This window comes from Eschscholzia californica, unplaced genomic scaffold, assembly GCF_041429995.1.
Source record: "Eschscholzia californica isolate CP2 unplaced genomic scaffold, dmEscCali1.0.p SCAF_2, whole genome shotgun sequence".
NCBI lineage: Eukaryota > Viridiplantae > Streptophyta > Magnoliopsida > Ranunculales > Papaveraceae > Eschscholzia > Eschscholzia californica.
In genome coordinates, this window is record NW_028238309.1 from 649,634 (window position 1) to 674,202 (window position 24,569).

Sequence of the window (24,569 nt, forward strand, 5' to 3'; positions counted from 1 at the left end):
AACTTAAAAGGCAAAAGGTTGTTACCTTTAAATCGAACACTATGTATTGCTATAGGACAATGCGAATCAACTTGGGATGCATGCGAATCAACTTGGGATGCTGACGATACTGTCCCTTTTGGGCACTACAGGACTGCGTGGCTTAAAACAAATAACTAGAAAATTGTGCTCAAGCTCCTATAGGGAGGCACCGCAAACTGTCTCTCACAATGTGAAATTGCTATACAACGCGTTATACCAAGATCATATTAACTTGAGACTGTTTTTCAAATAAGGAGTTATAAAATTGTGCAAACTAACATTAAGAGTTGCTAGCAACACTGTCTGCTTTGATATTTGAAGAACATTAAGGCTTTAAAATACCCTTTCACTAGCTCAAGCTTCGTAAGTACCGCTGAGGGGTACGTGGAGTCTTTGCCAAGAACAAAATCTGATACGTATGTGACGTGGTAAAAGCGGAGACAATATCGACAACTACTAAGGTTTGAGATGTCACAAGACAAGTGGTATCTAAAAGCTCAAGGATGGGTCGCGAGAGTGTGTGGAGCCTGGACTATAGGTGTACACTCAAACTTAACAAGTACGGAGGCCTCCTAAGGGGGCTCGTCGAGCCTTCGCTTAAAACAAAATTTCGTACCTGTATGAGGTAGTAAAAACAGAGACCATATTCACAACTGCAAATGGTTGGGGGGGTCACAATAGATTTATGGGGGGCACCGCACTTGCCTCATTTCCTTTCAATTTTGGGGGCAAGGTTAATACTGAAGAGAAAGGAGAAGGCGCGGACGGAGTGATATTTTGGCGGAAACCACACACGAATAGAAGAGGAACCCCGCCGGAAAACCTAGAGAGAGAAAGAGAGAGTGAACTGATTTTGGTTGCAGAGATGAGCAACGCCGACGCTCCATCGAATATGACCATCTACATCAACAACCTCAACGAAAAAATCAAACTTGATGGTACTCTCTCTATCTCTCTCAGTCTCTCTACAATTGTAATGGTTTTTGCCCTAGTTTTTCTCACCCAACTCAATATACTACTTTAGCTTTTACAAAATCATTGCGGTTTCAAAACCCTAGTTTCTTTTGATCTTCATCAACAGTTCTTGTTGTTATTAAATTTTGAAATGCAGCTATGAAGAAATCACTTCACGCCATATTCTCTCAATTTGGGAAGATATTGGATGTTTTGGCATTCAAGACATTGAAACACAAAGGGCAAGCTTGGGTTGTTTTTGAAGATGTCGCTTCCGCCACTAATGCTCTTAGACAAATGCAAGGGTTTCCTCTTTATGATAAGCCCATGGTATTTTTTTTTTTTACTTTCACTTAAATATTTTATCTGCAAAATAATTGTGTTTTTGAGGATGTAGTTTTTTAGTATCATAAGTGGAAATTTGTCGTTTCTGTTCTTAGTCGCGACAGTGTTTTCGATGTCATGACAACGATCTAAAAAACCAGAAAAGCAATAAGGAAAGTATACAATCACACGGAACACACGAGATTTACGTGGTCCACAGAGAACAACGACGCAATGATTTTCACTATGTTTGAAGAACTACATTACAAAGATATCTGAAGGATTTCAGTATTTGTAGCTCACTGAACCCTGGCATTCGGCCTCCACGACTCTATCTCAAAACCTGATACCCCCTTTACATTGATAACCACCCTTCATAAGACTAGGTCAAATAAGTAAACGTAAACGCGAAATGTTTCTTGGCTCGCTTTGCGGGTTAGATATCGACCAATATCCAAAGCACTTCCAACATTCAGACATCTAATACATATGCGCAGCTAAAAAGTACTTATTGATCCTTAAAAGTTTTCTTAATTCTTCTATTGGTTGCTCGTTGTAGAGAGATGAATGTTGAAGGAGAGTGTCTCTCAAAATGTAGTGTATATACTATGTAGTTTGTTACCTCTATTTCGTGCGCTATCGCCTTTCCTTACTTCAGTAACGTTTTTTCCTTTCCCTTTTTTTTTTATCTTTGTTTCCATATTGTGAATGGATGAATACATTTTAATTTTCAGAGGATACAATATGCGAAGACAAAATCGGATGTCATAGCAAAGGCTGATGGTAGCTTTGTTCCACGAGAAAGACGTAAGCGGCATGATGAACGAGGTACGAGTTTTATGACATGGTTTTACAGTTTGTTAATATATGCTCCCAGTTCAACCTAAAATTGTTAGCTTTTTTCAGTGTTCTACCGTCTTTGCTTGAGGCTTGTACATTGATGTTTTTCACCTTATAACCTGTATCTGTGTGATACAGCTGAGAGAAAGCGAAGAGACTCACATCATGATGCTAACCAAGCGATGAATCCAAATGCTCCTTATGCCGGTGCCTATGGTGCAGCTGCTCCTGTAAGCATGTTTGCACCTCTGATACTGATTTCTTTCGGAAGGCTTCCATTTTAAATAGTTAATATATTAGTTACTAATCGTTTTAAATGCCTTATTTCGTAGATGAAGTGTCATTATTCTGTCTGAAGTTTCACAGTTTCTCTCAGAATACCTAGATTGTTCCATTTATTGCACAAACCATTGCCAATTCTATAAAAATTTCCTATATTTACGATCTGGCAACCTGAACATGATGCTTAGTGCTCTTTTATCAAATTTCCTGTTTTTCTCTTTCAAGACTATATATGAGATTGCCCTTGTGGATAAGTTAGTAAAGGTCCAACGTCGAACCCCATGGCATAAATTGAATTCCTTGTTCCTTATGGAAGGCCAAAAAAAATATATGGTAGTAGAAATAGAAAAAGGCGTTTAGATGGGTTCAAACTTAAATGTCCAGTGTACTTGATAAAGTTTTGCAAGTATTAGTTGAGTCACTTCATGCAGATAGGTATGTCAACGTGACACTGAACTGGGATACTTGCTCCTTTCCCTTGATGGAGTTATTAATGCTAGACATATCCAATTTTCTCCCTTGGGACTTTCCTGAGATGCTTTATTTGTCCTTTTCGTCAATTACAGTTACCATATCCTGGAGTAAAATCTTCAGTTCCAGAGGCTCCAGCACCACCAAACAACATACTGTTTATCGAAAATCTACCACACGAGACAACATCGATGATGTTGCAAATGTTGTTCATTCAATATGCTGGGTTCAAAGAGGTTAGGATGATAGAAACGAAGCCTGGGATTGCATTCGTCGAATACGGTGATGAAATTCAGTCAACAGTTGCAATGCAAGGGCTCCAAGGTTTTAAGATAACTCCTCAAAACCCTATGAAGATAACTTATGCCAAGAAATAGATAATGAAGCTTCTCAGATTCTTATAATCTACTCTAAAACTAGGTTTGTCTCAAACTCCAATCTCAGATTTGATTAGTTTTATGAACTTGTTCTCTTTATGTTTTAATGCAGTAGTAGTGTAAGATGTATAATTTTGTACTCAATCAAACTTTTATGCAGATTAAGAAATTTGATCAATTTGATCGGTTTATGAGTTCATCACAAAAGTAAACTATTTCGATCATATTTTTATTATGAGTGTTATAGATCATAATTTGGTTTGATTTCATTACATCTTATTGTCGATGGTACCCATGAAAGATCCGCTAAAGACGACAGAGTAAACTAGCCAAACCATATTTATTTCATGAAGAAAGAAAAGTTGCAGAATACAAAACAGAAAACAAATACTTATTATGACAGGAAACAAATGAAGTTGCAGAAACCATTTTACTTCATCTTATTCAAACAGTTGCTGGCTGATGGAAATCAGTAATAACCTTCGAAACTACTAGGGTTTATTCATACTTAAGACTTAAGAGAGAAGGTTGAAACCAGTAGGGATGATGTTAATGATGCTTAGAAGCCCAGAGATGGTTTTTCCAATCAGCTGTAGTGGTGAGGAAAGGATTCCGGTAGGCAGATTGACATTGCAGGTAGAGAGTGGAGTATTAACAACAAGATTGCAGCTAGTCAGGAGCGACGACACAATAGATTGAAGTGGGTCCAACAATATCGAAAACACTCCGCTTGAAGTCGTGGTGGTACTCGACACCGTATTTCCACCACATTGGAGTTGAACAAGAGCATCTGCAACATTAGAGAGATTTTAGGTAAGACTCTCGACTCAAATGAACATAAAATCAACACGAGTCAGAATAAACAAACATTCTGAAATCTACTCGAGTCAATTTAGTATGAAAGAAACACACCACCGAAGTTAGACTAGCTTACTAGGAAACACGGGGGTTGTCGTTCCGTTAACGCCTATATTTCCGTTAGCGGTACAATATAACGTCCCTTGGATACGGATCAAACCGAGAAGGTTTCCAAGCCCACCAAGTCCGCCGAGCCCACCAAGCCCACCAAGCCCACCAAGTTGTGCTTCCGCCGGTGGTGCTGCCGTTAGAGCAACCAAAACCAAGAGGGAAACAAAGAGAAAAGATTTCAAAGCCATTGATGTTATGATGGTTTGCAACAAAAAACTGTACGAAAAACTAGACTTGACTGGTTTGTTAGTAACCATTTGAGTGACTTTTATAGGGAAATATAGGTCAAGTTGCTGCAGATTTTATTGACTGTTTTCCTACTAAAAATGCACGCCTTTGTGGTCTCAACCCTATAAACCAACTTCTTCTAAGTCACTCTCCCTAAACCTATAACAAGCAAATGGTTGTGAACAAACCTAAGTTTTTGGCTTTCTTCAATAAGTTATTTCTGCAACAAGAATGGTAGAGGAACTGAAAAAGGAAGCCGAAATTGCCCATCAACGGCCACAATGTTGGGCGCTAAAAAAGTGAGATGTTGACCCAATGATCCGAACCGTTGGACCTGTTTTCACTTGATTTCAACCTTGACTTTTGCCTGTTTATCATCGTTGTTCTTGCAAATTGTGGTGAGAAAATTTATCTTCTCAAGCTCTTACATCAACCACTTACTATAAAGGCTATTTCTAGATCTAGTAAGCAACTTTTTGCCCTTTCTCCATTATGAACACATTGATACCAAGTACGCGTAAAGTTATTTACTAGAACCATCTGCATTTCGTTTCAACCTTGTTGGATTATCGAACAAAACAAAGAAGATAAAGAAAAACGGCGTGTGTGGTTCCTCGAAATTCCCTTTGTTTTGGGGTTAGATTCAACTAGAGAGAAAATGGAGAAGCAACCAAAAATGTAATATTGACTATGTGAATTGTATGCTATAATTGGACCAGTTTTAGTGCATACTTGGAGCATAAACTTGTTTTGAAGATAGCTTGGAATGAGAGGTTAATCAAATTTACGATATTGATTGTCTTGTTGGCCACTTGCAAGAAGATGAATCTATGATTCATAGACGGAGTCGGCGAACCACATTTTTATAGATATATGGTTATATTACATCTTATATCTTATGGAATGCGGTCATTTGATATACATTATACATAAAAATGGTTTTGAGTGCATCGTTTTTCGAATGACTACACAAATACGACTACCCCAAAAAAAACATAAAAATGGTTTTGATGGAGACATAATTTTATGAAATATGAAAGATTTAGGAACGTGAACCATAACAAACATGATGATCTGAAATATTTCTAAGGTCTGCTTTCCTTTGGTGGCGACATGGAGTGGTGGTGGTGGAGAAGTGGAGTGGTGGTGGAGTGGTGTGAAGTGGTGATGGTGGTTAGGTATAAAGAGACCCACAAATCACAAACTTTGCGCGTCAAATCACAACATACATGTGTCTCTGTATTGGAGATACCAGGATTCTAACCTTATCGTTTCCACGCTAAATATTGGACATAACAATGGTTAGCCGCAAATAAAAAATCTGGTTTATAGAATTAAAATGTGAAGTACATGTAAAAAACTATCAAGTAACCAAAATCTTATAAACCCATTTCTCCATTCGATTAATTAAATATCTCCAGTTGAGAACGATCCTTCCTACTGCCGACGAAACACTATCAGTGAATAACATTTCTCTTACCCACTGCTCCAAATCATTGAACAGTTCAAAGTTCATTAGTTTATCTAACAACCCAGATTGAGAAGTCTTCCATGAATCAGCAAGGGAGTCTAGACTAGCTTTTCCACCAAAACAAGATGGTTCAGTACCCTCTTCAAGGTTATCTTCAGCCGATTTAACAGAATATCCTGCAAGTCGGCAGAATTCTGTACCATTAGATGCCCATTTAGAAACTCTGCCACAAATGACTTCGTTGAACCCACAAGGGGTTAATACCTGCCATCACAAGTAACAACTAATCAACGATTTTATGTCCACAACCATGCTCTCTCTCTATATATATATATGTACTTAGGTTATTAGCTCACCTGGGTTTTCAAAGTTTCCGAGAAATATGCACTAGAACAAGACTGAAAGAGCTTATTACAGAAAGAAGCACATATAAGAGGAGGTCCTCGACGAACACCCACACGAGGATCACATATTGAGCACTCTAATAGTTCCCATAATTGCAAGCACTCTTCGTTGGCTTCACCTGTAGAAGCCAACCTTTGAACTCTAAGTAAAGCGGGATGCGTTTGAGTTACATCACAACATGTGCGTCTACGGAATACACTACAAAGGCTCAAATCCTTAGGTCCCTCGCTTACCCTTTTAGGAGACTTTCCTTCGGATGAAAATGGAGGAAAATGACCACCCTGGGAAATGCACCGCCCGTTACGTTTGCCTGCATTGGAAGAAGATCAAATGAATGGTGTATTTTGAACTTCAAATAAGAACATAATGAATATCACTCAAACTTAATAGCAAGGTTATATGTCTGTACTCAACGTTAGTAAGTATTGAGCCCTTTTCAGGTGGGCTCTCTTCTCCAGGGATAAAACCCCGTACGGACCTAATGGGTTTGAGGCTAGGTGTCAAAAGCGAGGACAACATCGGTAACTGTTAAGGCTAGGGGGTTTACAATATCGCATTTAAAACTTCCTTCTGAGTGAATTCAACCACTATGCCTCTAATTCTGCCTAATGTTTCACGCGACATTGATAATGAATAAGTACCATAAGGAGAAGAGTATGAGACTGTACATAAAGTGCGAAATGGAACACCGACAGACATGTATCACTGAAATATTCAAGCGGCTTAAGTCGACTAAGCCAATAGAATCATTTTTGGTGGTTCTTATGAACTCAAATAGAATACCCCAAAAATATTTATTAGTAAAACGTCGAGGAATAGAAGACTGCCCCATGAGGCTAGGAAAGGTGTTCTAGTCGAAAGAAACAAAAGTGTCACTTTGCTGATATCAAAGGGTCAACTCTGGGATATTCGTGATAGTCCCACATCCTGTGAGTGAGCGTCGAGAGCCTGGGTTATATGTGCATGCTCAAGCTTAGTAAGTGTCGAGGCCTTTCGGGTGGGCTCGTAGAGCCTTATCCAGTAATGAAACCCCCCACACACATTGGGGCTTGAGCCTAGGTGTCAAAAGCCGAGACAATACCAATAACTTCTAAGGCTTAGGGGAATTTACAATATCGCATTTGCAACGTTCTCATGATCAAATTCAACCACTATGTCCCCAATTACGATATCGCATTCGAATAATTCGAGGAAAAAAAAAACTTCTTGTTTCAAGTAATTGAAGATTCTATGGAACATTCTTATCAAACCCAAGTAAACAATAAGTGTTTATGAGAGTTTACATTAACATATAATCATTCAAATTGGAGGTGACTAGAAATAGTGGATATGATAATAAAGTAGGATGAGATAATTATTAAGGCTCTCATTGAAGATGAAGATTGACTACCTCCATGAATGACTTATTTGAAGAACAACAAACTAGATACTGAAATTTGGGTTGGGTGTGATCTAATAGTCAAACTCAAGCAGATTAAATCAAAACATGTAACTTTTATTGACCCTTAACCAAAATATTCACTCTGATTACTATTCAGATCGTATCTAGAGAGAGAGAGAGAGAGAGAGAGAGAGAGATTACCAGTACCAGTGGATGTGAAGGCAAGGAGGTTTAAAAAGAGAAGCAACAACTGGGTACCGGCACCGCTACCCATTGATCATTCTTTTCTAATCTTCAATCGATCGATCGATCCTTTTGACTCTCTCTTTCTCTCTCCAAGATAATGGAAACCCCCAGATAAACATAGACAACTAGGGGTGAGCAAAAAGGAAATTGACCTTTTCCCAGCCAATGTCCCAGCTCAATCCTCGTCTCGGTAGGTCTCGGTAGATCAATGTACGTGTCCGGAAAGAATTTAGAGGGTCACCTAAACTCAATAGAACCAAGTCCGACCGAATCGACTGGCCATTTTATCGGTTTGGTTTTAACTGACAATTTAGTCAAACCGACACTGATTGGTTTGGTTTCGACTCGACCAAGTTACAACCAATGACTGCTCCACCCTAGTTGCCAAACTGCTATTTGAGGGGTGCCTCCATACATCATAACTCGCATGCCCGCGAAAACTATGTTTGAGCTAGGAAACCTAAATACCTAATTACAATACCTTCAAAAACACATTTGTTTCTTGCTTTCCATAGAAACCACATGACATATACTCTAAGTGAGATTGTATTTTCTTTTTCATTGCTTGTTAACCATCTACAGATCAGTGTTTGAATATCTTCATTACCTTCTACCCTTATAGTAATAGGTGAGCTCATCCATGTTTCTCTCGCCACTCTACATATCCGGGGAATGTGATCTAAGTCTTCCTCATTTTCTTTGCACATAGAACAGTCTTTTGATAAACTCAAAATAAACTTTGATGCAGCATTTGTTGGTGAGAAAGCTGCTCTTGCAGCGGTTTGTAGGGGACGAAATGGGAAATTCATAATTTTATCGGTATATTATTAGATTGACAATTCCACGGGAGAGCGAAATGCAAAACCCACCCACCACTGATATAAAATATGATGATAATATCGAGCTACACATGTACCCAAAACTTATAACATTTGTTTCTTTAGAATCTTTTTTCTTTGTTGAACTTTGGTAATTCAAAGTGGGAGCTAAACAACATAGTCATGCTCATTATGTTGAGTTTTGGGTACTTGGTCTTCTTATGTCAATTACATAGACATGCTCATTATGCTAAACAACATAATATTGTTTGTTTTTTCATATTGAATCTAAATATTTTGATTATGTTGTTCCCGTAGTGAAAGAAGGATTTTCCTTATTAAACATGGGTATGTCTTTAAAAATCATATAACTACTCGAATGACGAAGGACATCAAACAATAAAAAGAATATGTCGGTAGACATTATTTATGTCTTTTAGAAAATACTTGAGTTTGATCCCTAAATCCATTTTTTTTTTTGCTTTATTTCATGAGGTGTGAACCCTAGCACAAAGCAACTAAAGCGAGCGTCTTGGGTACCAATACCGTGAAGAGGCCGTGTTTGGAAGAAAGTTAAACCTTTATGTTCGTTTGGGTATAGTAAGTAAACTCATGCTCCTTCAACTAAAAAAAAAAAAGTAAACTCATGCATTGATTTGAGTTATCTATTCCAAAGGGGATTATGTTTTACAAGATCCACTAATTTCTTCAATCTTATCTCTACACAAACATCCAATTAACAAGACAGAGGGAGAGAGAGAGACAGAGATAGACAGAGACAGAAAGAAATGAGGCTTGAAGATTATAGAACATAATATTGATTGATAATAAAACATTACCCACCAACCCACCTAATCCATAAACCCCACAGATAGAGATACTTGTCTTGCTACTATTCCCATCAAATATCTTACACTTTTTTGCTTTAATCTTACTCACCCTTCCTACTCCCTCTCCCTCTCTCTCTTTCTCTCTCTCTCATTCCACCAAAACAAACACAACTTATTACATGCATTCTACTTGTACACACACTACTTACAATTTTCTCTCCCAAACCAAACCCAAAAAAGCAAGCCTTTCTCCTCATATATATATATATATATATATATATATATATATATATATAGTCACATATATAATATGACATAGGAGTTGAGATTCATTTATATTTATAGCCGTCGAACCATATCATGTAGATCTTCATGCATGAATATCGCTACATTTCACATGTTGTAAGGAGGAGATCCGCTCCTGGATCCATCTTCCATTCCTGTTGTTGTTGTTGTTGTTGCTGTTGTTTTCTTGCTCTCGACCATGGCATCTGAAATTGATCTGCGACGAAAACGATTTGATCCACCTGACCCCCATTCATTATTACATATATATACACACACACACACACAAACACCTATAGTCAAACTTGTTTCATTTTTCCCCCCTTATTAGAACTAAGCATGAACTATTTTTCATATTTTAAATCTAGAATCAGAGTATTTGTTTGTTTTGACATATTCATCTTAGTTAAATTTGTGGACATCTAACTAAAACCCAATTCCAACAGGAGAGAACACTTCAACCTTATAATCTTCCTTGTTTGAAGTATCACTTTTATTTGTGAAATTACTATTAAACATGTCCCGTCACATGTGACATTTTTTTGAATTACACATTCTTTCTTTTGTTACGTGACATATAGTTTTTCGGTCTATCATGCGTGGGCTAGTTTATTTCTATATTAAGTCAGACGAACCAAATTTCAATAATGATATTATTTTTTTATTCTTTTTTGTGAGATAGACTATGATAGTATTTATACTTCAATACGATGTGATAAATATGAGAACTTTCCAACTACTTTATTTATATCCAAATTTAATAATCCTAGATTTGAACTTCCGTCAAATCAAATCCGGAACCTCTGTATCGTGGAATAGATCCATTACCAACTGAGCTACCAGCTGCTGTCGATAAATAACGATACCATACGACCGGCTTTTTAGTTTATGTGAGGTCGCACTCATCACTCATCATATATCACAGTTACACATTATCCAATTTGAGGGATAAGTTGTCAAACACTGGCCCACTCTGATGGACACACATGGTCCAATAATCTCATCTTGGTCCCACATTGATGTCCTCATATCCCATATCCACTATACACAAAAATACCCCTAATAATGTGGACTTTTTTGTACTAATCCTACTAAAAAGCAAGGGCTTATCAGTCATTTCACAAACAGATAATTATAAGAAAAAACTCACCGGAAAATGGTGATACCGGAGGAGTAGATCCGGCAGGAGAAGCAGGAGTTGACCCGCTCCCAACCGTTAGATCTCCCTTAGGTTTAATGATCATAATACTACGTGTTACAGTCTTTGCTCCATCAGTTGAATCTCCACCGTGCGATCTTCCGATCCCTCCCTCTGATTCAACTACATCTACGGTCACGAAAAAAGCAAAAATAAAATAAAAAATCACATCAAAACCCATTAAAATTAAAGATTAAGATTAACCCTTTCACTAATTATTATTATTATATCTTTTGCTATGTTAGTAAAAATTTTAAGGTCATACCCTTGCCGGAATTAGACCGGAAACTGAAGGTAGAGTGTTTACGGAGCTTGCCAAGGCCGGAATCCGGTCGTGGTCCGGCGAGAGTATCATCCCAAAGTTGGTCAAGAAGGCCCATGATGACTTAAAAGTTAGCAAAAAAGAAAGAGAATGAAAGAAATTTCCCCACAAAAGAAGGAAGAAATTGGTGTTGGAAATGGGGGTATTTAACAAGTGAATTCGGCGTTAAATGTCGAACAAGTTTTGGATTAATCTGGACCGTAGATTTAAAGGAGTACACCGTGGCCCGTAGATTGCATCCACGTATTAAGATAAGGACGACATGGCATGGGGAAGAGTTTGAGTAGGTAGTTCACGTGACACGTGGTGTTCTTTAAGCGGTTGGTCACGTGATGGGTTTGATATTCGAGGTGCGCTTTTGTACGAAATTACCCTTCACTTTTAGTGAAATCTTAGTATCTGCCCCTAGACGACTTTGTGAGAGTTATCAAGGTACTTTTACTTCTATAGAGCTATGCCATTGAGAATTTTAACTCATAAGGAAGAATTCAATTGTCTATGAAATTTAAAATTGTACCGATTTTTCTTTTGTGCTTCATGCGAGACGGTGCATTCGGTATAAAAGTAAAATGTTTGCTATCGCAAAACCTTACTAGTTTTGAAGATCATTTGTGTTTTACTCTCAAAATTTTGATAGAAATTTTGTCCATCATAAAATCACACGAAATTCAGAACGTTCTGAGTAAGTGATTTTCTGATCGAGCTTTAACCACTAGAGCAAGAACCCATTTGCCTACACAAATATTATTCTATAAGCACATGGGATTGGAATATGATAAGGAAGCTAGTTCAGTAGGCACCCAAAAGATCAATATGGCTACAGGCACCCTCAGTTTCAAAATGCTCATTGGAATGTCAAAATGCTTTCTAATGTTCTAAATATTCCATTCCCATTAAGAATATAAAAAATTACAAGACTTGAAACCAAACTCTTCTCAGGTACAGAGAGAGTTAAATAATGTCGGATACTTTGAGGGAAGACAGAACAACAAAAATAATCCACAACAACATGAAGTAAGCACTGGTCGCCCATGCCCACAACCTCGGCCCTCCAAGCTCAGCGCCCAGTGTCAGACGCCTTAACACCAGTACTAATATACAAGCAATGGAAGTCAAAAAGAAGATGAAGAGAGAGAAGCTTAGCCCTGCTGCATTCTCTATATACAATGGCTCCCTATACGCGATGAAGTTGTATGCTGTGTCAATAAGCCAGGGGATTCCTATTCCGATGTAAATATTTACCGAGTTACTGAAAAACAAATTACACAATCCCATTATTAAGATCTGAATTGTGATAGTCTGAAGTCACTTAGATGAGGGTATGAGGTGCGGATTATAGGTGCGTGCTCAAGTTTAGTAAGTGTCGAGGCCTTCTAAGAGGGCTCAAGAAACCTTCGCCACGAACCAACCCCAGTTCCATACGCATTGAGCATGGCTCTGAGTGTCAAAAGCGGGGATAACATCGATAACTGCTAAAGCTTAGTGATTTACATGAATTGACTCCAGTCATATTTTGAAATGTTCTTTTTTATTTGACTCGTGCTCCTGATTCGTCCGAATGACTTACTCCAGCAGGTTCTGAGTCTATTTGAGTCAGACATAAAACATGTCCAATTTAAAAGCCTTTTGTCTTCAATAACCAAAAATGACTATGTGCTTCGGACTAAAACAAGTCAGACTCAGACGACTCAGATCCAGACAAGTGAGATTCAAGGGAGTCAAATTCAATGATAGAAAACATACACCAATAAAGAAAAGAACATAATAGAAAGAAGGAAACCTGCACGTAATGTTTGCAATAGCAGAATCTGCTGTCATTTGGCGTTCGGCAGCAATCTTACTTGCAACTAAATCTGGCCATGAAGTTCCGGCTGCCAGTGCTGTGAATGCTATAACATAACCATTTATTCCTGCGAGAATCAAACTATAAGAAAAAAATTGCAGATTTATAATTTAAACTTTAACTTAAGCCATCATGTTTTTGATGAGAAAAACCTGTAACACAGCTGATCAAATCTGTAAGTTTGGTAACGATATATGCTACTGCACTAATGAAAGTGAGAGAGCAGATGAAAGCAATCCAACCATGAGCTATATGATAAGGAGGTACAAAAGCGAATAGAACTCTCCATGGCAAAAAGATTAATTTCCACGAAATTTTCGCTAGGCGTAGATATATATTAGTATTCGATTTCTTGGACACCTTAGTCTCCAACTGTTACAAGGATAAGTAAAAGTATAAGCGAGAAGCCCATTAAGTTTTTCGGGAACCCAAAGAAATTTCAACTACTCACACGGTGATTTCAAGTCTTAGAAAACATATATAGGGGTTCTAAATTAAAATACCAAGAGAGCATCAAGGAATTGTTGTTTCCAAACTGAGAGCACACTTGAATCATCTAACATAAATTTCTTGTGACGATTTTCGTTCGATGGTTCAGCTGTATCAGCAGTAGGGATGTTCTTATAGATGTGATCTGTAGAAAAACATAACCAAAGTAAGTTATAGCACAAGAAAATTCAATTTGAAGCTAAAAATGAAGCCTTGAAACAAAAGAATTTGAAAACAAAACAAATTTGAACTTGGTTCTTTGGTGGGTAGCCACGCCCACCAAATTATACAGTTACATCTCGGACAAAGGTTACGAAAACTATACCCTTTTTTGAATGCACAGAAAAGATATCAACAATATTATCTCCTTCTTCTTCACCAACTTGAAATATCTCAGGGTCCTCGTAGTAATCATCGTTATCATCCGTATGAACTTCTTCTGGAACCCAATCTTCTGGTCTCTCCGATTTTGTTCTATGTCCAATCAAAAGCACAGAATTAACTTTATGCAAAAGTATCGACTAAACTAATTTGTTGAATCGGACATAAAGATCTGAATTTGCAACAAGTAACATACAACGGAATCGATAGATAAGGCCAACTTTTATCTTGAGCATATGCATGTAGTAGTAATAATCCAAATTGCAGCACTGTCAATAAGGCCTCCCAAAGAGTAATCACATTTGGAGTCCATACCTACAACGCAAAGTTCTTACTCAAAATAACAAAAATGCTACTGTACGAAAAATGTTGCACAAACTGATGAGAATGTTAAAGCCCAGTGCGCTCTAACATTGGTAGCAGAGCTAGTGTCACATGGACGAATCGAGACTTAGTAACCTTAGCCCTGCATGGAGGCGAGTGTGACTGTCGAGGAACTCCAGTCCAAGGCTTATCTACTTTGCAATCCTAATTCCCAGGTGATGTGGAATAATGCTAATACCTCGCCTCAAGCCAAGGCTGGAGCCACTTGGTGCTCCTCCCTCACGCACCGCTAAGGTTACTAAGTTCCGACCTATCCCTGAGACACTAGCTCTAGTACCATGTTAGAGCCCATTTGGCTAACTCTCCCTGAAAACCCGCTTGCATGAAAGGATTGCTCAAGGCCCAAGATTTATCTACTTCGCAAACAAATTCTAATTCCTAGGCGATGTGGGATAATGCTAACAGAGAAGTCGTTTGAAGGATTTATGATTTATGGTATAGGGAAATAAGTGGTATTGGCTATTGGAATTGAAGCAAAATTTATCGCATATAGAATACCTCTAAGATGATATAGAGCCAAACATAAGCCCAAAACGACCAAAAGAGCTCGACCAACCAAACACCTAAATCTGATATCTTTTTTAGTTCTCCTGCTTTTGGAACTACTACACAAACTGCATGAATAGGAAATAGGTCGAATGCTGCTGAACCAACTAGTGTCCCAGGACCCAAACCTATACATAAGAATATTAATCAAATTGTTTACGTCAAAATTTAATGTATCAAAAGTGAAGAGAAAGAGAAAGTTAGAAACAAACCTCCAGCATATTTTTGACCCAGGTTTCGAATAGCATCAATGGTGGCTAAAGAGATCTGTGGGAAGCTTGTTCCGAAAGCTAGTAGAGTTATATCTGCAATTGTGTAGTTCCATACCTTTTCATGTCTAACTACTTGTTCGTTCGTTACGGGATTTATCTCTATTACCTTTCTTGTTTGCTTAACAACATTCTCCATTGACCGAAAGAATCGACCAGTGATAGTCGATAACCCGAAGAAACAATAAGCAAGGCCAACAAGATACAAAAACGCCCGTAAACCATTTCCAAGCGAAGTTTCACCACGAAAAAGCAAATACAATTCACATTTTTCACTTTCTGGTACATTAGTATAAAACCCTACTTTTCTCTCAACTATGAAGTTATGAATGAAACCCATCTTTTTTAAAATGTCAAAACTAATATTCAAGGTTCATTCATAGAATCATAGATGAGAGATGTCGAAAATCCTTGCAGGAACAATTGATTCAACTGAAACAAAGGAGAAATTTTTGTTAAGCTAATCAATCATGTGTTAATATAAGTGAACTTGGGTTATAATATGAAATCCGTTCATCAATAAACCCTAAAACAGAGAAGATAGAGTCATTTAGTAGTCTTGAAAAACATAATTACCCAAACTAAAACTAAATAAGGTAACTAAATTGGGAAGGTATAAGATGATGAAAAATGATAGGGAACAGGAAAAACCAGACAGACTCAGGGCAGAAATCCTATGCAGTGTTTTCGATGATTCTGATAACTAATCTGAGAATCACGGCAACCCACATGAGATTTTTGTACCCAAAGTCTGATATTAAGATGATTTGCTGAAATGGGGATCCAAGAATGAGGTCAATTGACAAACATTAGTCAAAATAAAGAAAGAAACAGAGAAATAAAAGAGTAGAAGAATTTGTTATGAACACATACCTCCGGAGTAGTGGGATTCTCATATTTTAGAGAGAGAGAAAATCTAGAGAGAGGGTCAGAATAAGCGTGTGATATAGGAGCAGGAAATTAGGAGAACGAGGAAAACATGAAAGCACCGTTTTGAAGATTTTTATATAATAGACCAGACTAGACAAGAAACCATGGGTCTCTTGATTGATTGATTGATTAATCCAACAATAATGGGGATCTCGTGTTTATTATATTTTATATTTATTTTTTTTTTGATGAAATATTGTATTTTATATCATGTCTAAGAAATTTCGGGCTCTTTTTCTTTGGTCGATGTTTCGGGAAAATAAGAAAATTTTCCGAGGGTACATTGTTTTGGGTGGAAATAACTTTCTTTTGTTTCTTCCAAACAAGTTTTGGAAAAAAAAAAAAAAAAAAATTTCTTCTTCCTTCCTCTTCCCTTCACCATGAATTCCGGCGACCATAACCTCCGGCGACACTCCAACACTATTTCCGGCCGACTCACTAAAACTCTCTTCCATTATCCATGTTAACATATTTGTTATGCTCGAGCAAAATAAGGAAGAAGCATTAATCTTCGTTTCTTTTTCTTCTCGAATCGAATTTGCTTCATGACTTTCATGCAAGAATAGTAAGCTCCTGTATCACCACTATCACAACATCCGCTCTGTTTGTTCATCAAAAATTCTGATCAGTTTATTGTAGTATAAAAACTGATATCACATTGACCTAATATGATTTGTTAAACTACCCATTGATGTTTATCATCAGGTTGATCAATATTTGGCAAAAACAAGGTTATCTAATTGTGGGTAAACAAGATACGGAATAAATGATAAATTTTCAATTGTTAATTGTCAAATGCAACCAGAGAGATCCCCAAATCTGATCCAGATTATATTAATAGGTTAAACATCAAAGTAGGAATTAAAAGAGTTAAAATAATGAAAGAGAAATCAATCAAGAGTTCTAGGAATTGATAAATGATATCTACAATGATGAAATGGTAGAATCTAGTATGTGAAGAAAGAAAAAGGGGAAGGTGGAAATGGGTACCTGGAATTAAGATTGGAAGTTGTAGAGGTGAAGAAAGAATCAGTAGACCAGTCAAGCTTCAATCTAACCTGATCCTTTCTTAATCGAACAAACCTTTATTTTTGGGGAAAACCAGAGTTTCGCCTGGATCTAGAGTCCCATCTAGGCGAAGGTTCCGGCGAAGGTAATCCCTTCGCTGGAATTTAGAGAGAGAAAGGAGAGAAGATAGAGAAACAGAAGAGAGAGAGAGACAGAAGAGAAAGAGAGATAGAAGATGATGAAGTTGTCGGCGGTCGCTGGCAACATCCAGCCGACAATTTTTTGGCGGCGACTTATAAGGCGCGTTTGGTTTAAGTTATTTTGATTTTCCACCGTCTTCCCCAGAAACTTTTATGCTTTCCCCAAAACGGTGGCCTTTTCTTTTTTCCTTCCTGAAAAATATCTCTAATACTTCATATTGGGAATATGCGGAAAGGTAAAGAGAAGTTTTAAAGACGCCTCCTATGTGTGTATTGAAAGTTCAACAAAAAAAATGTGTGTATTGACGTCCCACGCACTTACTTTGACTTGGTTTCGGTACATTGGGAATATTTAGAGGCGCCCCAAATCGGTGGTTTCGATCCAGCCGAAATTGATAAAAAAAAATCCGGCTCAAGATTACCAATTTGAATTGTATTCAATAGCCCTCGGACTTTATGGCCTATGAGATCGGTAGACTTGAGCCGACTTTATAACCAAATGCAGAATGTCTATTTTGAGAGGGCACTTTCAACCATTTTCTGGAACCTGGGGGGCACCAGTAACCATGAGGTGTCGATAAACTTCACGATGGGCGCCTTTAAAACCTCACAGGACCAACCCTCATGATAGTCTCGCATTGTTTGGATATCGTCCTACTCTACGGTTGGATAATGTGGTGACCAACCTACACTACGGTTGCATACTCTACGGTTGCATATTGTGGTGACCAACTCTCGTGATATTCCCACCAACCCTCGTGATAGTCCCACATTGTTTGGAGAGGCAGAGAGCGTCTTACTCTACGGTTGCATACTGTGGTGGTTGTGATATCACGACATTGTTTGGTGGTTGTGATAACGTCCTAACATGGTAGGTGTCAGGGCTTTTCAGGTGAGCTCGTAAAGCATTAGCCAACAACGAAACTTCATCCTTCTCGGGCCAAGTTTCAAAATAAACAGTGTCATGTTATCTTGGCTCTGCCACCAACTATACCTTGAATCAGCACGCCATGGGCAATGACTAGCATGGCAAGAGCAAGCACCTTGCCCATGTGGGAACATAATAGTGGAACAAATTTTAACTTCCAAACCTGAACCCTAATTTCTAACTTTTCATGAAAGAGCAGCTAACATATCTTACTACCAAATCAAACTCCATTATAAGGAAAAGGTTCTCAATTGTGCTCCACAAAATTTTAAGATAACATTAAAATCGATCTGATCATATCCTAAAAAGAAATTCAAATCAACAGAACAAAACAAAAAAGAGCAGACCGAATATAATGAGAAGCAGATTCTTAATCTTCCTCCTCACCCTCGTTATCTGCGATGTTGAAGTATCGGAGTTCGTAGACATTCTTGTCTTTGTTTGCAGCAAAATCTCTGAGCCAATCACGAACGTTGTGCTTCTTCAAGTACTTCAAGTACCTGAATATCAACAACCCAATAATCAAAATATAAAATCGTGGAAAAGTAGACAAGTCATAAAAACTCATGTAAAATGCATGAGACGATAGAAGACCAAAACTTTATCCAAATCGAATGAACGAACAGATTGTGAACAAAAACGAAGTAAACACCTTATTAACATGTATTCATTAGAGCAATTTGGGCCTAACTCTCCTCAAAAACAGGCATGTACGAGAAAAGGATGTCCAAGGGCTTGGATACATTAAAATTTGTCATATCCATGCAATGTGGGAATTGGGATGATGTTAATCGTATTGTCTGTAGAGGTGTTTCATACGAGAGAGAGAGAGAGAGACAAAGAGAGACAGAGAGAAAATAACTCCCCCAGTACATGATCAACAATACTAAAAAATTATATGTATCACGAGATAAGTATGTAAGTAATTAATAGTTGAATGACAACTTCTTTGTTCGTTACTTCGTTAAACAAGTACATCTTGTAAAAGTTCAACAGTTCAATGCACATAGAAGTAGACTAAGATTATAAAAGACTATTCACTAAAACTAAATAAAGTAATTAAAATGGGAAGGTATAAGATGATGAAAAATGTTAGAGAACAAGAAAAACCAGACTGACTCAAGACAGAAATTCTATGTGGTGCTTTCGGTGATTCTGATATCTAAACTGCAGAATCTCCGCAACCCACTTAAGATTTCTGTCTAGAGTATGTCTATGATGATATTAAGATGATTTGCTGACATGGGGATCAAAGAATGAGGTAACTAAGACTAAATAAGGTAACTGAATTGAGAAGGTATAAGATGATGAAAAATGTCTCAGGGAACAAGAAAAAACAGACAAACTCCGGGCAGAAATCATATATAATGCTTTCGATGATTTTGATATTTAAACTGTAGAATCACCGCAACCCACATAAGATTTCAGCCAAGAGCATGTCTATGATGATATTAAGATGATTTGCTGAGATGGGGATCCTAGAATGATGTCAATTGACAAACATTCCCTAGTCAATTAAAGAAAGAAACAGAGAAATAGAAGTGGAGAAGAATATCCAGAATTTCTTAATGAACACATACCTCCTGAGTATTGGGGTTCTCCTAATTTTAGAAAGAGAAAATCTAGAGAGAGTAAGCGTGTGATGATATAGGATTTCTCCTAAATCTTTTTGTTGACTATTTTCTTTTACTAGGATTTCTGAGTTCCTCCTAATTAGAAATAACCCTTATTTCAACAAAAAAAAATTAGAAATAACCCCTAATCCTAATTTGATTATGATTACAAGTGGACACCAGATGCTATTTCTTCTTGGAGACAGGGCATACTAAAACTATAAATAATAATCATCTTTCTCAATTAACTAAGTGATTAGTTCAACAAAAATAAGAAATTAACAAAGTGATTTCACTAATTTTGTGTTTAAAGATGACACTTTATTCTACCTCTCATCCTCTTTCACTCCAATCTTCATATTTCCCTCCTCCTCCTCCTTCATTACAGCTTTATTCTATCTCTCATCCTCTTTCACTACAATCCTCAAATCATCCTCTTCCTCGTTCATTAGATTCGTTGTTTTATTATGAAGTTCAAGATCATTTTCACGAAAGAAAATGTTACGCAAATACGTTATATCCTGGTCTCCGATTTTATAAATGGATGAGACCAACGGGACCAAAATCACTTGCTCTTAATGTAGATGGAGCTAGGAGCAATGATAGAGCCGGCATTGGATGTATATTTAGAGATTGCTATGGAAGACCTGTAGTGGCATATGCAGCAATAGCTAGTCTACACGAGTCTGTCGATGTGATTGAATTATATGCCATCAAACAAGGCTTGCAAATTGGTATTCATCTAGCTATATCAGATGGTGTGAAGTGTATCACCGTTCAATCAGATTCCGTCTACGCAATCGAATATATTTCAAGAAAAGATCAATCGAGCCTTCCTTCGAATGTTATGGCGTATATTGAGGAGATTAGAGAGTATGAAAATACATTAGCTTCTCTGGGTACAAAATTAGTTTATGTACATGTCTATAGAGAGACTAACAGTGCAGCGGATTTCTTATCAAAATATGAAAATAAAGATGAAGTTGTGATGTACCCTGACGAAGGAAACTTACCTGATGAACTATGGAAGATCTTAAATCATGACATGTGGGGCGAACCTTACCTTCGCCCACCGAAAATCAAGTGTTAAATTTGCATGTGGGAGTATTTTTCTTTTGGGTCGTGTTTGTTAACGTGTGAACATGTTTGTAACATAAAGAAGTCATAAATAATACAAAAAACTATTTTTCTTCTCAAATTTGTTTACATTCTATTCATTTTAGTCTTTTTTTTTGTTGTTGAAATTATTCGTTTTAGTCTGATGAAATTATGTTGTTGAGTACTAGTTAAGTAAGATAAATCAAATTTCTATGAAGGGATTAAACAAGAAGATACTCTTGTTGAAGGCACATTACTTTATAATTTTATGTTTGTGTGTGTTCTCTTCGGAAAGGTAACAAAAAATAGTCCTTTACTCAATAAACATGCCTACTGAGGATAATATATACCTTGTGGATCGGGCTTATTTCTTTGAAAATTATTCATTTATTACATCTTCTGTGATTTTTGGTCAGTGGTGGAAGTGGCATGGTTAGTCGTACGTATTATGTCCAAGGTGTACTGAGTCACAAAGACTACCACATGTATAAACAAAGTAGATATTCCTTAACAAAAAAAAGAATTAAACACAGTAGATATTTACGTGTTTATGATTTTTAGAGTTCGCTTAGTTTTCAAAGTTCCTAACGTTATTTACGAACTTATTCATCTTCCCATTTCTTCTACCACACGTACATTGTTTGGGAGAGCGACCTAGTGGGTGAGTTCCTAGAGCATAAACTTCGCCCTTCTAGGGCCAAGTTTCAAAATAACCAGTATCATGTTATGACTAGCATTGCAAGAGCAAGCGCCTTGCCAATGTGGGAACATATTAGAGGTTTTCAATTGTGCTCCACAAAATTTTAAGATAGCATTAAAATTGAATCTGATCATATGCTAATAAGAAACTCGAATTGAACTTCCAAACCTGAACCCTAATTTCTAACTTTTCATGAAAGAACCAACATATCTTACTACCAAATCAAACTCCATTATAAGTTAAAGGTTTTCAATTGTGCTCCACAAAATTTTAAGATAACATTAAAATTGAATCTGATCATATCCTAATAAGAAACTCAAATCAACAGAACAAAAAAAAAGAGCAGATCACAGATCCTTAATCTTCCTCCTCACCCTCGTTCTCTGCGATGTTGAAGTATCGGAGCTCGTAAACATTCTTGTCTTTGTTTGCAGCAATCACTCTGAGCCAATCACGAACATTGTGCTTCTTCAAGTACTTCTTTGTCAAGTACTTCAAGTACCTGAATATCAAACAGTCCAATAATCATAATATAAAATCGTGGAAATGCAGACAAGTCATAAAAACTCATGTAAAATGCATGAGAAGAGAAGACCAAAACTTTAACCATATCAAGTGCACCGACAAAAAGTGAACGCAAACAATGTAAACACCTTATTAACATGTATTCATTACAGAAAGTTGGGCCCAACTCTACTTAAATACAGGCCTACACGGAAAGGATGGCCCAAGACTTGTATTCTTTAAAATTTCTATATCCATGCACTATGGGATGATGTTAATGGTATCGCCTAAAGAGGTGTTCGATATGAGTGTGTGAGAGAGAGAGAGAGAGAGAGATGAATGCAACGAACAAGTAGAAACTGCAAGTGATACCATCCAATCGAACAAGTAGAAACTGCATACCATCCAATCACATGTATCACGAGATCAGTACGTAAGTAATTAATAGCCATCGAACAACAACTTCTTTGTTTGTTACTTCCATAAAGGAGTATATCTTGAAAAGGTTCAATAGTCTAAAACACACCTGAGGAAGCAGACTTAGATGATGAAAGATTACTCACTATCCAAATTATCAAATTAGCAGTAGCGCATACCTAAATGTGCAAACTAGATGCTTCAGTTACATAAACCCTAGACATTTAACTCCCCATACAAACTGACCCAACCATGAGAATGACTTGTCATCGAACACTAAACATGAAAGACTCTTTAATCCATGAGGTTTGAACAATGAAATTTTTGGGCACTGTAATGAAATCCTCTCCCAAATCAATGAGTTATCTAGTAAACATGTTGGGTTAAATCCATTTTGGTCCCCTAAACATGACTCCCTAAAAATAATCAGCTTCTGGATTGGCCCTTCGTTATTATTCCATCAGTTCAAACGTGCTTCCCCTCTATATCCTTCACTTCTTTTCTTAGTCAGAGGCGTGTCGTGGATTGGCAGAGTTGTCCCGCCACCACCACCACCATTCTGACCCTTCTCTCTAACTAAATTTTAGACAGTGACAACCCTTTTGATTGATCTAGAGACCAAATCCAATCTACACTACTTCATCTCACCAATCAAATTTTTCTACCACAATGAGAAGCAGTAAATCACACAAAATATTCAAACATGTTTTCGCTTCTAATTTATTAGACAAATTAAACAAGGTTTCCGATTAAGTTGATAAGCAAGATCATAACATAGAATGGAATAACCACAGTTTATACCTAACCGGATCTTTCTCTTTACTATCAATCATTGAATCAAACCAAACATTTCTTATCAAGATCTAAAATGAAATAAAATGACAAAAGAGATATATACCTCTTGGAGAAGGTACTATCAGAAGTAACGCTAATCTTGTTCTTCTCACGAGCAATGGTAACGGAATCACCAAGAGCACCGGCTTTACCACCGACCTTGATCCTTTCCTGGAGAAACTTCTCAAGTGAAGCGATATCCATGATCTTATCTTCAACTGGCTTAGCACAGTCGATTGTGAAGGTAACTGTCTTCTTCTTCCCTTTGGAAGCAGCTACATTTCCTCGACTCATCTTCTTCGATTCTGAAACTTAGAGAGAGAAAGTTACAAATAAGAAAACTGAAATGACAAACCTAGAGAGAGAAATGAGTAGGAAAATTAGAAATACATACAGGTTGAGAAATTAGGGTTTTGGCGAGAGAGAGAGAGATGGAGGGAAATCAAGCGCCGTAGAGAAGGTGAAGATGAAACTAGGGTTTAGAGTTTTGTAGTGGCGCGGGAGAGGATATGTTGGGCTGGGCTTTTTAATGTGTCCGCCTAGTTTTGGGTTCTCAATTTGGCCCACCACACGTATGGGCGAGCCCATGGTTGCGGATTATTTTGGGTTCAACCGAACAAGTTAAATTCAATCTAGTTCAGTTCAACAAAAAAAAAAGTTCAGTTGATCGGTCCAAATAAGTGCACAATAATTTCACAAACTTGATTATTTTGTGATCGTCTAAAAATGAGTATTATCACAAAAATACATAATTGTAAACTGGATAAACGTCTTAATTTCGTGATGAGTTTTTGCATTCGTAGTCAAATCAAAACGGTTGGCCAGTTTGATTGGACAAGTAGTAGTTTCAGCTTTAGTAAGGGTATAAATAATGGAGTAATGGTAGAGAACAAGAAAAGCTAGGCAGACTCTAGACAGAAATTATATATATCTTGTCGTGATTTGTTGTTTAGTGGATTAGAATCATCGAAAACACGAATCACAAAATTTCTATGGGCATTAG

The 24,569-nt window shown here is 37.3% G+C and overlaps 6 protein-coding genes across 10 annotated transcripts; 1 reads left to right on the top strand and 5 right to left on the bottom strand.

The window, feature by feature from the left end:
* Nucleotides 1–608: 608 nt before the first annotated feature.
* Nucleotides 609–3,458, top strand: U1A (spliceosomal protein U1A). The gene is made up of 5 exons (XM_086660046.1): nucleotides 609–959; nucleotides 1,133–1,305; nucleotides 2,034–2,127; nucleotides 2,278–2,369; nucleotides 2,988–3,458. Exons 1-5 carry the CDS (start codon nucleotides 707–709, stop codon nucleotides 3,267–3,269), a joined length of 894 nt encoding a protein of 297 aa, XP_086516172.1. The 5' UTR covers nucleotides 609–706; the 3' UTR covers nucleotides 3,270–3,458.
* A 132-nt stretch (nucleotides 3,459–3,590) lies between these two features.
* Nucleotides 3,591–5,617, bottom strand: LOC147554949 (phylloplanin-like). The gene is made up of 2 exons (XM_086660049.1): nucleotides 4,204–5,617; nucleotides 3,591–4,059 (listed from the first exon to the last, which is right to left on the bottom strand). The coding sequence occupies exons 1-2, from the start codon at nucleotides 4,493–4,495 to the stop codon at nucleotides 3,785–3,787; spliced, it is 567 nt and encodes a 188-aa protein (XP_086516175.1). The 5' UTR covers nucleotides 4,496–5,617; the 3' UTR covers nucleotides 3,591–3,784.
* Nucleotides 5,618–5,768: 151 nt separating this feature from the next.
* Nucleotides 5,769–8,204, bottom strand: LOC147554950 (folate-binding protein 1-like). Of its 2 annotated transcripts, none has more exons than XM_086660048.1 (3): nucleotides 7,931–8,204; nucleotides 6,294–6,652; nucleotides 5,769–6,201 (listed from the first exon to the last, which is right to left on the bottom strand). In XM_086660048.1, the coding sequence occupies exons 1-3, from the start codon at nucleotides 7,995–7,997 to the stop codon at nucleotides 5,830–5,832; spliced, it is 798 nt and encodes a 265-aa protein (XP_086516174.1). In that variant the 5' UTR covers nucleotides 7,998–8,204; the 3' UTR covers nucleotides 5,769–5,829. The 2 variants fall into 2 exon arrangements, with proteins under 2 accessions (XP_086516174.1, XP_086516173.1); XM_086660047.1 differs by having other exon boundaries at nucleotides 7,925–8,204.
* A 1,388-nt stretch (nucleotides 8,205–9,592) lies between these two features.
* On the bottom strand, nucleotides 9,593–11,563 carry LOC147554951 (Dormancy/auxin associated family protein). Of its 2 annotated transcripts, none has more exons than XM_086660056.1 (3): nucleotides 11,366–11,563; nucleotides 11,053–11,229; nucleotides 9,593–10,144 (listed from the first exon to the last, which is right to left on the bottom strand). In XM_086660056.1, the coding sequence occupies exons 1-3, from the start codon at nucleotides 11,478–11,480 to the stop codon at nucleotides 10,011–10,013; spliced, it is 426 nt and encodes a 141-aa protein (XP_086516182.1). In that variant the 5' UTR covers nucleotides 11,481–11,563; the 3' UTR covers nucleotides 9,593–10,010. The 2 variants fall into 2 exon arrangements, with proteins under 2 accessions (XP_086516182.1, XP_086516183.1); XM_086660057.1 differs by having other exon boundaries at nucleotides 9,593–10,119; nucleotides 11,366–11,561.
* Nucleotides 11,564–12,293: 730 nt separating this feature from the next.
* Nucleotides 12,294–18,806, bottom strand: MHX (magnesium/proton exchanger). Of its 2 annotated transcripts, none has more exons than XM_086660171.1 (9): nucleotides 18,467–18,806; nucleotides 15,278–15,766; nucleotides 15,018–15,193; nucleotides 14,332–14,450; nucleotides 14,080–14,228; nucleotides 13,769–13,899; nucleotides 13,418–13,637; nucleotides 13,203–13,332; nucleotides 12,294–12,671 (listed from the first exon to the last, which is right to left on the bottom strand). In XM_086660171.1, the coding sequence occupies exons 2-9, from the start codon at nucleotides 15,672–15,674 to the stop codon at nucleotides 12,374–12,376; spliced, it is 1,620 nt and encodes a 539-aa protein (XP_086516297.1). In that variant the 5' UTR covers nucleotides 15,675–15,766; nucleotides 18,467–18,806; the 3' UTR covers nucleotides 12,294–12,373. The 2 variants fall into 2 exon arrangements, with proteins under 2 accessions (XP_086516297.1, XP_086516296.1); XM_086660170.1 differs by lacking the exon at nucleotides 18,467–18,806 and adding an exon at nucleotides 16,208–16,505.
* A 3,216-nt stretch (nucleotides 18,807–22,022) lies between these two features.
* Nucleotides 22,023–24,065, bottom strand: LOC147554953 (large ribosomal subunit protein eL22y-like). 2 transcript variants are annotated; one of them, XM_086661310.1, is made up of 3 exons: nucleotides 23,961–24,065; nucleotides 23,631–23,871; nucleotides 22,023–22,313 (listed from the first exon to the last, which is right to left on the bottom strand). In XM_086661310.1, the coding sequence occupies exons 2-3, from the start codon at nucleotides 23,858–23,860 to the stop codon at nucleotides 22,169–22,171; spliced, it is 375 nt and encodes a 124-aa protein (XP_086517436.1). In that variant the 5' UTR covers nucleotides 23,861–23,871; nucleotides 23,961–24,065; the 3' UTR covers nucleotides 22,023–22,168. The 2 variants fall into 2 exon arrangements, with proteins under 2 accessions (XP_086517436.1, XP_086517437.1); XM_086661311.1 differs by having other exon boundaries at nucleotides 23,631–23,877.
* Between the last annotated feature and the right edge of the window lie 504 nt (nucleotides 24,066–24,569).